General features: G+C 44.4%; 2 protein-coding genes across 2 annotated transcripts in view; both read right to left on the minus strand.

Annotated features, from left to right (window-relative positions):
• Positions 1-12,191, minus strand: part of uxs1 (UDP-glucuronate decarboxylase 1) — a 94,596-nt gene that overhangs the window by 2,169 nt on the left and 80,236 nt on the right. Inside the window, exons 12-14 of the mRNA XM_029712107.1 lie at positions 1,317-1,377; positions 755-812; positions 490-593 (exon numbers count right to left, since the gene is read on the minus strand). Of these exons, the coding sequence (XP_029567967.1) occupies positions 490-593; positions 755-812; positions 1,317-1,377 (223 nt within the window). The remainder of the gene's footprint in view (positions 1-489; positions 594-754; positions 813-1,316; positions 1,378-12,191) is intronic.
• Positions 7,600-12,040, minus strand: LOC115161272 (eukaryotic translation initiation factor 3 subunit A-like). Its single transcript, XM_029712109.1, has 2 exons — positions 11,110-12,040; positions 7,600-7,733 (listed from the first exon to the last, which is right to left on the minus strand). Exons 1-2 carry the CDS (start codon positions 12,034-12,036, stop codon positions 7,680-7,682), a joined length of 981 nt encoding a protein of 326 aa, XP_029567969.1. The 5' UTR covers positions 12,037-12,040; the 3' UTR covers positions 7,600-7,679.

A 12,191-nucleotide genomic window follows, 5' to 3' on the forward strand; every position in this document is an offset into this window, starting at 1 on the left:
CTTGTGGAGGTTTACAATTGTTTTTCTGAGGTCTTGGCTGATTTCTTTTGGTTTTCTCATGAGGTCAAGCAAAGAGGCACTGAATTCAAGGTAGGCCTTGAAATACATCCACAGGTACACCTCCAATTGACTCAAATGATGTCAATTAGCCTATCAGAAGCTTCTAAAGCCATGACATCCTTTTATGGAATTTTCCAAGCTGTTCAAAGGCACAGTCAACTTAGTGTATGTAAACTTCTGACCCACTGGAATTGTGATACAGTGAATTATAAGTGAAATAATCTGTCTGTAAACAATTGTTGGAAAAATTACTTGTGTCATGCACAAAGTAGATGTCCTAACCGACTTGCCAAAACTAGTTTGTTAACACGAAATTTGTGGAGTGGTTGAAAAACGAGTTTTAATGACTCCAACCTAAGTGTATGTAAACTTCCGACTTCAACTGTATATATGCAGTTGTGTATCCAGTGTGTGCGTGTTTGTACTGACCACAGGTTCCCAGCCCAGCATCATCTTGGCTTTGCGAATGTCGGGGCGGCGTCTCCGAGGGTCGTCCTGCGCCTCTGGAAGGAACTGGATCTGACTGCGGCTCACTAAGTGTGTGTGTGTGGCGGGAGGAAGAAGGGAGGTAGAAAAGGGTACAGTTAGGTACAATCCAGACAGAGAACAGCAGCGATCTGGTATATTTGAAGAGAAAGGGGAAGAAAGAGTGAAAGAAAGAAGTGGATGAGTGGTCTGTTGATCTGACACTCACCGACCAGACTCCTGATGAGCTCAGCAAACTCTAATATGGTGTGTTCTTCCGGGTTCCCCTACAGGCAGATTACATGAACCAACACAGAAGATCAATACACACACACACACACACACACACACACACACAGGAAGACGAAAGTACACACGCACCCTTTCAGAAACATTTTTTTTGCAAAAAAATAAAATAAAACTTGTTTGTGAAAGCAGTACAATTTGGTGGATCAGAGCCACAGTGGGTGTGTCAGTAATGTACGTCAGCCAGCCTCTCTACAAGACCTCTCCTACTACTCTGAGGTCTCCATCCATTCCATTTCCAGACAGGTACTACAGAAAACTGGTTGTACTGCTACAGCATGACTGAAAAACAACAACTACGCTACTCTGGCCTAGCTAGTTGTGTGTGTGGAGAGGTCTTAGGTTACCATATAGTCAATATCAAACATGGATAAAAGTACTACTCTAATATGATATTGTTTTTTTTAGCCAATCATCAGACATGTATCAGATGTTTTTGACAATGTAAAATACATAGACAGAGGATACCGGTAGGTTGGATTTACCAGGTTGACTGGGCTGCTGATGTTACTGTTCATCAATGACACCAGACCATTCACTAGATCACTAGAGAGGGGGGAGAGAGAGAGAGAGGGGGGGAGAGAGAGGGGGGGGGGAGAGAGGGGGGGAGGAGAGAGGGGGGGAGAGAGAGGGGGGGGGGGAGAGAGAGAGAGGGGGGAGAGAGAGCGGGGGAGAGAGAGGGGGGAGAGAGCGAGGGGGGAGAGAGAGAGAGAGGGGGGAGAGAGAGAGAGAGAGGGAGAGCGAGAGAGGGGGGAGAGAGAGAGAGAGAGGGAGAGGGGGGGGGGGGGGGGAGAGAGAAATAATCAGTTATTTTAACCCATTGCCCTTTATGGTTGTAAGGTCTGGGGTCCACTCACCAACTAAGAATTCACAAAATAGGACAAACACCAAAGTGAGACTCTGCATGCAGATTTCTCCAAAACATCCTCTGTGTAAAACGTAAAACACCAAATAATGCATGCAGAGCAGAATTAGGCCGATACCCGCTAATTAACAAAATCCAGAAAAAAGAGCCACCTAAAAGGAAGCGATTCCCAAACCTTCCATAACAAAGCCATCACCTACAGAGAGATGAACCTGGGGAGTCCCTATGCAAGCTGGTTCTGGGGCTCTGTTCACAAACAAACCCCACAGAGCCCCAGGACAGCAACACAATTAGACCCAACCAAATCATGAGAAAACAAAAAGATAATTACTTGACACATTGGAAAGAATTAACAAAAAAACAGCACAAACTAGATTGCTATTTGGCCCTAAACAGAGATTACACAGTGGCAGAATACCTGACCACAGTGACTGACCCAAAATGAAGGAAATATTTGACTATGTACAGACTCAGTGAGCATAGCCTTGCTATTAAGAAAGGCCGCTGAAGGCAGACCAGGCTCTCAAGAGAAGACAGGCTATGTGCCTACTGTCCACAAAATGATGTGGAAATGGAGCTGCACTTCCTACCAAATGTATGACCATATTAGAGACACATATTTCCCTCAAATTACACAGGCCACAAACAGAATTTGAAACAAATAACATTTTGGTAAACTCCCATATCTATTGGGTGAAATACCACACTGTCGAATTACAGCAGCAACATTTGTGACCCGTTGCCACAAGAAAAGGGCAACCAGTGAAGAACAAACACCATTGTAAATACAACCTATATTTATGTTTATTTATTTTCCGTTTTGTACTTTAACTATTTACACATCATTACAACACTGTATATAGACATAATCTATCATTCTTTTGGAACTTTTGGAAGTGTAATGTTTACTGTAAATGTTTTAATGTTTATTATCTATTTCACTTTCTTTGGCAAATGTAAACATATGTTTCCCATGCCAATAAAGCCCTTCAATTGAAATTGAATTGAAAGAGAGAGAAGTGAGAGGTGTGACAGGTTGAAAGATGAATACCCTCAGGCGGAAAGATGAATACCCTCAGGCGGAAAGATGAATACCCTCAGGCGGAAAGATGAATACCCTCAGGCGGAAAGATGAATACCCTCAGGCGGAAAGATGAATACACTCAGGCTGAAAGATGAATACCCTCAGGCTGAAAGATGAATACCCTCAGGCTGAAAGATGAATACCCTCAGGCTGAAAGATGAATACCCTCAGGCTGAAAGATGAATACCCTCAGGCTGAAAGATGAATACCCTCAGGCTGAAAGATGAATACCCTCAGGCTGAAAGATGAATACCCTCAGGCTGTGGTGTGAAAACACAGATCACACTCAGTACAATGTTAGATCAACTGTCATGGTGCTAAGATGAATACCCTCAGGCTGTGGTGTGAAAACACAGATCACACTCAGTACAATGTTAGATCAACTGTCATGGTGCTAAGATGAATACACACTCACGGTTTCAACACTCCTAAACTGCATTGGCTTCGCTTTGACCAAAAACAATCTGACAAGGCCAGTAAAAGCTTTTTATTATCTCCAGATAAAACATTCAGCCATTAGCATGTATGTAGATAGCACACAGTACATTCAACCATTCATATGAAAACACTACCGTAATTTCCGGACTATAAGCCGCTACTTTTTTCCCACTCTTTGAACCTCGTGACTTAAACAATGACGTGGCTAATATATGGATTTTTCCCGCTTTCAATTTATTTTTTTATTTTTTTTAACATTCTGTGACATGCTCAGTTTTTTGGCGGCATGAAGCTTTCATTAGACCAATGAAATTGCCGAACGGGTTAAGGTCAAAAACTTTTTTGTTTACTGTTTAGATTAAATCGAGCGCTCTCAAACTTCCCATCATTCTGATTACGGTAGTCATTTTGTCACCCTCATCATGGCAAAGACACGGAGAAATGCATATGATGCAGCTTTCAAGTTGAAGGCGATTGATCTGGCTGTTGGAAAAGGAAATAGAGCTGCTGCACGGGAGCTTGGTCTGGAGCAATGACTTTCTTGGTAGGCTACTGTTTACTGCTATTTTTTAATTTTTTGTTACAAGCCGTGTTTCGTTAAAGCCAATTTATTTTTGTTACAAGCCGTGTTTCATTAAAGCCTGTGTAAAGTTAATTTGTTTCAATGTACCGGTAGGCACCTGCGGCTTATAGACATGTGCTGCTTATTTATGTAAAAAAAAATATAAAAAAAATAAATTCAGTGGGTGCGGCTTATATTCAGGTGCGCTTAATAGTCCGGAAATTACGGACAATTAAAAGGCCCATCATTTTTTTAAATATCAAACAATTTGTGGGTAACAATTAAGTACCTTACTGTAATACATTTCCATTCAAATGGCTAAAAATGATATTTTAGCAACAACAAAAAAACGTGCTCAAGCAAGACTTTTGGACTGTCTGGGAGTGGTCTGAGTGGGGAGGGGAAAACTGAAAACTTGCGGTTATTGGCAGAGGTTTGGAACTCTCTTTGTTATTGGTCTATTAAGCACCATGATGTCACCATGGAAAGCCGAAACTCCCGCCCATGCAAACCTGCTGATTAGAAGGTCCTGTGTAGATTGTATTTTCAACCAGCAACTATCAGGAAATAACACTGATCAACATTTTTTACACTTTTACAGTGTTAGTTTCATCATCTGTTGTACAATATCATACAAAACTATTTTGACTGGACTGGGCTTTCAATGGCATCCTAATGATACACAGTGCCATCAGATATATTCACACTCCTTGACTTATTCCACATGTTGTGTTACAGCCTGAGTTCAGAATGTACTATCTACAAAAAAAAATGTTTTTAGACATTTTTGCATCTTACTAAATTGTACAGTCTGAACAATACCTTCCCCTTCTCTCACCTCCCTCTTCCTGTGCCGGTGAAGGACAAAAGATGCTATAGAAACCCTCCCACTCCATCTCTGTGCTTTGTCCACAGTAGAGATGAGAGAATAGCAGAAAAGCACAAAGAAAGACAGACAGGAAATACACTGTGAGAAAGTGTGTGTGCTGTCAAGGACAGTGCAGTGGTACAGTATGTCAGGAGGAGACAAGAGACACAAAGACACACTGTATTGATTTATGAGAGTCATTAGTCTGGTTCCATTTTCACCCTGAGCTGCTCATTACCCTTAAAGGGATATTCCACCCTTTAAAATCAGAAACTCCTGTCAATTTTGTGAAAGCCCATGTTCTATCAGTGGGTAAAATAAAATGTTTCCCCATGATTTAACTTCTAAGTGTCCATCTGTGAAATCAGGAAATTGTGTAGGAACGCGTCATAGCTACATTGTTTTCATTGCTGGAGATAGTGTATTATCCCCTATCACATTTCATAACGCTTTTAAAACTATTACCTACACTCCAGATTGCCAAATCAGCCAATAGATGGTATTGGCATACTTGTCTAGAACACATCAAATCAGTTTATATCATTGTGACAAAGTATATATTTTGCTTTGATGTGCTCAATCTTAACAGTGTACCGAATTATTCAATTCAGTTGCTCCTACAGGTACCATCTTGCAATGCGCCAAGTGTGGAAAAGGGCCATTGTTGCCATAGCAATATAGTCTGCACTGGCTCTGGGCAGAGAGGAACTGCAAGCTGAACTCTGTGAGATAGACTCCTAATTTGATAGCTGTAAAACCACCTAAACAAATTGCACTAACTAGCTACTTCAGATGCTGATATTGACTTTGGTATTATTGTGTGTAACTAGCTAGCCAGCCAGCCCAGAGAGAAAGCATTGCATTGTGAGTTTTGCAGTCGACTTGAGCTGCAACAGATTTCCACAATGATTTTCACATTGGTACCAATCTTGTTATAACGACAAAATGAAACATTTGTGTATGTGGACATCCCTTCAAATTAGTGGATTCGGCTATTTCAGCTAAACTTGTTGCCGACAGGCATATAAAATCGAGCACACAGCCATGCAATCTCCATAGACAAACATCGGCAGTAGAATGGCCTTACTGAAGAGCTCCGTGACTTTCAACGTGGCACCATCATAGGGTACCATGTAAAAATCGTCTGTCCTCGGTTGCAACACTCACTACCGAGTTGCAAACTGCCCCTGGAAGCAACATCGGGATTTATGAAATGGGTTTCCATGGCCAAGCAGCCGCACATAAGCCTAAGATCACCATGCACAATGCCAATCGTCGGCGGGAGTGGTGTAAAGCTCGCCGGCATTGGACTCTGGAGAAGTGGAAACGCTTTCTCTGGAGTGATGGATCATGCTTCACCATGTGGCAGTCCGAAGGACGAAGGTGGGTTTGGTGAATGCTAGGAGAACGCTACATGCCCCAATGCATATTGCCAGCTGTAAAGTTTGGTGGGGGAGGAATAACGGTCTGGGGCTGTTTTCATGGTTCCAGTGAAGGGAAATCTTAACGCTACAGCATACAATGGCATTCTAGACAATTCTGTGCTTCCAACTTTGTGGCAACCGTTTGGGGAAGGCCCTTTCCTGTTTCAGCATGACAATGCCCCCGTGCACAAAGCGAGGTACATACTGTGTGGAAGAACTTGACTGGCCTGCACCGAGCCCTGACCTCAACACCATCAAACATCTTTGGGATGAATTGGAACACTGACTGTGAGCCAGACCTAACAGCAGTGCTTGACCTCCCTAATGCCTGTGGCTGAATGGAAGCAAGTTCCCTCAGCAATGTTCCAACACCTAGTGGAAAGACTTCCCAGAAGAGTTGAGCCTGTTATTACAGTGCCTTCGGAAAGTATTCAGACCCCTTGACTCTTCACAGATTTTATTAAGTTACAGCTTTATTCAAAAATGTATTAAATTGCTTTTCCCCCCTCATCAATCTACACACACCACATAATGACAAAGCAAAAACAGTTAACAGAAATATCACATTGACCTAAATATTTAGACCCTTTACTCAGGACTTTGTTAAAGCACCCATGACAGCAATTACAAACTCAAGTCTTCTTGGGTATGACGCTACAAGCTTGGCACACCTGTATTCTGGTGAGTTTCACCCATTCTTCTCAGCAAATCCTCTCAAGCTCTGTCAAGTTCGATGTGGAGCGTTGCTGCACAGCTATTTTCAGGTCTCTCCAGAGATGTTCGATCGGGTTCAAGTACGGGCTCTGGCTGGGCTACTCAAGGACAATCAAGACTTGTCCCGAAGTCATTCCTGCGATGTCTTGGCTGTGTGCTTAGGGTCGTTGTCCTGTTGGAAGGTGAACCTTCGTCCAAGTCTAAGGTCACGAGCGCTCTGGAGCAGGTTATCAAGGATCTCTCTGTACTTTGCTCCGTTCATGCTGCTGCCACCACCATGCTTCACCGTAGGGATGTTGCCAGGTTTCCTCCAGACATGACGCTTGGTATTCAGGCCAAAGTGTTGAATCTTGGTTTCAACAGACCAGAGAATCTTGTTTCTCATTGTCTGAGTCTTTAGGTGCCATTTGGCAAACTCCAAGCAGGCTGTCGTGACTTTTACTGAGGAGTGGCTTCTGTCTGGCCACTACCGTAAAGGCCTGATTGGTGGAGTGGTGCAGAGATGGTTGTCCTTCTGGAAGGTTCTCCCATCTCCACAGAGGAACTCTTGAGCTCTTTCAGAGTGACCATCTGATCACCTCCCTGACCAAGGCCCTTCTCCCCCGATTGCTCAGTTTGGAAGGGCGGTCAGCTCTAGGAACAGTCTTGGTGGTTCCAAACATCTTCCACTTAAGAATGATGGAGGCCACTGTGTTCTTACCTTCAATGCTGCATACATTTTTTGGTATCCTTCTCCAGAGCTCTACGGACAATTCCTTCAACCTCATGGCTTGGAGTTTGCTCTGACATGCACTGTCAACTGTGGGACCTTATATAGACAGGTGTGTGTCTTTCATTGGAATTTACCACAGGTGGACTCCTGTCAATCATAGGAATTAGTGGTTTGGGGTGGATTATCCCTTTAAGAGACAGCCCTGTCTCTTTCCCTGAGGCCTGGACAGCCCTGTCTCTTTCCATGGATCACACATATTGATTACTACAACCATGGCGACACAGAATAACTGCTTTCCATTCCGTCACGTTGTGTGTGTGTGTGTGTGTGTGTGTGTGTATCGTTTATCCTGAACAGACTGGTGATGACGAGGTAACTGACATTTTTATTTATTTTATTTCGAGGAGACGGAAGTGGAAACCAACGTGAGTTTAACACACGTCTCAGAGTAATTAAGATTGATGAACACATTAGGCACAGCTCGTTAAGGACACTGGTTTGCCTATGGATAGAGCAGATGATGGTGACCCCCCCCTCCATCAGTCCTTTATTCATTAGGTGACTTTTTTTAATTTTAATTTTTAATTTCACCTTTATTTAACCAGGTAGGCAAGTTGAGAACAAGTTCTCATTTACAATTGCGACCTGGCCAAGATAAAGCAAAGCAGTTCGACAACATACAAAAACACAGAGTTACACATGGAGTAAAACAACATACAATCAATGATGCAGTAGAAAAAAATAAGACTATATACAATGTGAGCAAATGATGTGAGATAATGGAGGTAAAGGCAAAAAAATGCCATGGTGGCAAAGTAAATAAAGTATGGCAAGAAAAAACACTGGAATGGTAGATTTGTAGTTTGAAGAAAGTTAAAAGTTAAAATATAAATAATATGGTGCAAAGGAGCAAAATAAATAAAATAAATAAATACAGTAGGGGAAAAGGTAGTAGTTTGGGCTCAATTAAAGATGGGCTATGTACAGGTGCAGAGATCTGTGAGCTGCTCTGACAGCTGGTGCTTAAAGCTAGTGAGGGAGATAAGTGTTTCCAGTTTTAGAGATTTAGAGTTTTAGAGTTTTACTTCCTCCCCTGCTCCAGGTGCAGTTTGTCATAGTGTGACAGCGGTGACAGAGGAGGCCTAGGGGAGCTGTGATGCTGTTTCGGCATATTGACACACTGATGATTGTGTCTCTGTCTCTATCGCTCTGCCTCTCCAGACCCAGACAGCTAACCTCCGATGATAGTGTGGGTTTTTTAGTGTGTGTTTGTGTGTCTCCACAGGAGCCATGTGATTCTCTTTAAACTAAGCTGCTTCTGTCTTCTCCTCCTCTCAGCTCTCACGGGTCAGAGAACCTGTCTAGGTCTGGCTCAGGTATCTGGGTCTGGTATCTGGGTCTGGTATCTGGGGCTTCAGTGGTCCAACAACACAGCAGTCCACTGGCTGTTATGCCAGAAGAGTCACGAGATGATCTGAGTACATCAGGGGGAAGTAACTCAGGCTTATTACTGCACTCTATAACACACTCTCTTAATGTAGTAGACACTTACACCATTCTCATACACACACAGACACACACAAGTGCAAGCATGTGCTAACACACAAGTTCACAATACACACGTTAGTCATTTAGCAGACGCTCTTATCCAGAGACTTACAATGAGTGTATTCATCTTAAGATAGCTAGGTGAGACAACCACATCTCACAGTCATAATCAGAGGGCATGCAAGTTAAGCATTTCACTGTTCTTGTGCATGTGATAAATTAATAAAACTTGAACACACACACATACACACTAGACTCCATCAAACACTCAGTCTCGCTTCCAACACATGGGGAAAAATGTGGACATGCTCTGAGGGGACAGTTTTGAATACAAATGTCTATCATTAAAGGCAGATTTATTAGTCTGATCTGTGAAGGTCTACTAAAACAGGATGGACCAGAGAAGCTAACAAAATACAGAGATAATAAACAGACACGTCCACCACAGAGATCCAACACAAACACACACAGACGAAAGTACCAAAGGACCATGGGGATGAGAAGTGTGTGTGTGCTCGCATATGTGGATCTATAAATGCTTGTGTGTGTGTGGTTGTGTTTATGTGTGAGAATGTGTTTGATGTGATTGAGTGTGATGTCACTGTTTGTGTGTGTGTGTGTGTATATAAGCGCCCAAGGCCTGCTTCAGATATCATGGTGTTGTGTCAGTGAGTTAGAACACCCAGGTGGCAGACAGGCCCTAAAGCACCAAGAGGCTTTGGGTGGAATTAGAACTCAGGGAACACACACTCTGACGAGATAAAAACACACCCAGCAACATGCAAGCTAGACAACATTTACCTTTTGTCTGCGTCTTGATCCCAGGGCAAGAAAAGTACTGTCTGGAGACAAAGCTCACAATATGCCATAACACCTTGGAGCTGGAGGAAGAACCAACACCAGACAATATGCTATAACACCTTGGAGCTGGAGGAAGAACCAACACCAGACAATATACTATAACACCTTGGAGCCGGAGGAAGAACCAACACCAGACAATATGCCATAACACCTTGGAGCTGAAGGAAGAACCAACACCAGACAATATGCCATAACACCTTGGAGCTGGAGAAAGAACCAACACCAGACGATATGCCATAACACCTTGGAGCTGGAGAAAGAACCAACACCAGACAATATACCATAACACCTTGGAGCTGGAGAAAGAACCAACACCAGACAATATGCCATAACACCTTGGAGCTGGAGGAAGAACCAACACCAGGGCTACTGCATTGGATATTTAAAAAACACTCCCCTTGTATGTATTGTGAATTAATTTGAAGCAGTCTAAAACCATGCATCCTTTCCAGGTATACTAAACAGGTATTCTGCCACTGCTGAATCTACTGTTGTCGCCTTCTCTACTGCTGTTTCACTCTCTACTGTTGTCTCCTAGTCTACAAGTGATATTGGGAATGCTCTGAGGGCCTCCAATGTTGTTCTCACAAACAGGATTCAAAGAAACATGTAACATGATTAAAGATCTAATTGAATCTATAACCATCTACATTACAACATGTTACTGTCTGCTAGTGCAGATTGACCTACAGTCAAGGGGGAGTTAGAACGCTGATCTATCGGTAGTCTAAACTGTGGCACAAAATCTTTTCGTAAATTAATGGAGGTGTGAATGTTTCAGTCCGAGAGTTTCTCTTCTCTGGCACTAGAGTCCTGCATTAGGTAACAAACAAAAAAATAGCTGGCGGGTAGTCCCGGAGTTGAGAGAACTTGAGTAATTACACTTGACATGTGGACTGACAATTTTAGAAAAATAGGCATGGTGGGCTTTTGGCTTCTCTCCCACTGTGTTCTCTTCAATGCTGCATACATTTTTTGGTATCCTTCCCCAGATCTGTGCCTCGACACAATCCTGTCGCGGAGCTCTACTACAATTCCTTCAACCTCATGGCTTGGTTTTTGCTCTGACATGCACTGTCAACTGTGGGACCTTATATAGACAGGTGTGTGTCTTTCCAAATCATGTCCAATCAACTGAATTTACCACAGGTGGACTCCTGTCAATCATTGGAATTAGTGGTTTGGGTGGATTATCCCTTTAACTCTTTCCCCTGAGGCCTGGACAGCCCTGTCTCTTTCCCCTGAGGCCTGGACAGCCCTGTCTCTTTCCCCTGAGGCCTGGACAGCCCTGTCTCTTCCCCTGAGGCCTGGACAGCCCTGTCTCTTTCCCCTGAGGCCTGGACAGCCCTGTCTCTTTCCCTGAGGACTGGACAGCTCCGTCTCTTTCCCCTGAGGCCTGGACAGCCCTGTCTCTTTCCCCTGAGGACTGGACAGCCCTGTCTCTTTCCCCTGGGGCCTGGACAGCCCTGTCTCTTTCCCTGAGGACTGGACAGCCCTGTCTCTTTCCCCTGAGGCCTGGACAGTCCTGTCTCTTTCCCCTGGGGCCTGGACAGCCCTGTCTCTTTCCCTGAGGACTGGACAGTCCTGTCTCTTTCCCCTGGGGCCTGGACAGCCCTGTCTCTTTCCCTGAGGACTGGACAGTCCTGTCTCTTTCCCCTGAGGCCTGGACAGCTCCGTCTCTTTCCCTGAGGACTGGACAGCCCTGTCTCTTTCCCTGAGGACTGGACAGCTCCGTCTCTTTCCCTGAGGACTGGACAGCTCCGTCTCTTTCCCTGAGGACTGGACAGCTCCGTCTCTTTCCCTGAGGACTGGACAGCTCCGTCTCTTTCCCTGAGGACTGGACAGCTCCGTCTCTTTCCCTGAGGACTGGACAGCCCTGTCTCTTTCCCTGAGGACTGGACAGCCCTGTCTCTTTCCCCTGGGGCCTGGACAGCCCTGTCTCTTTCCCTGAGGACTGGACAGCCCCGTCTCTTTCCCTGAGGACTGGACAGCCCAGTCTCTTTCCCCTGGGGCCTGGACAGCCCTGTCTCTTTCCCCTGAGGCCTGGACAGCCCTGTCTCTTTCCCCTGAGGCCTGGACAGGCCCGTCTCTTTCCCCTGGGGCCTGGACAGGCCCTGTCTCTTCCCCATATTGATTACTACATCCATGGAGACTCAGAATAACTGCTTTCCATTCCATCATGTTGTGTGTTTGCGCGCGCGGGCACGCGTGCGTGCGTGTGTACCGATTATCCTGAACAGACAAGTGATGACGAAGTAACTGACACGTCGGGGAGACGGAAGTG

The sequence above is a fragment of the Salmo trutta genome, chromosome 24 (assembly GCF_901001165.1).
Source record: "Salmo trutta chromosome 24, fSalTru1.1, whole genome shotgun sequence".
NCBI classification, from domain to species: Eukaryota; Metazoa; Chordata; class Actinopteri; order Salmoniformes; family Salmonidae; genus Salmo; species Salmo trutta.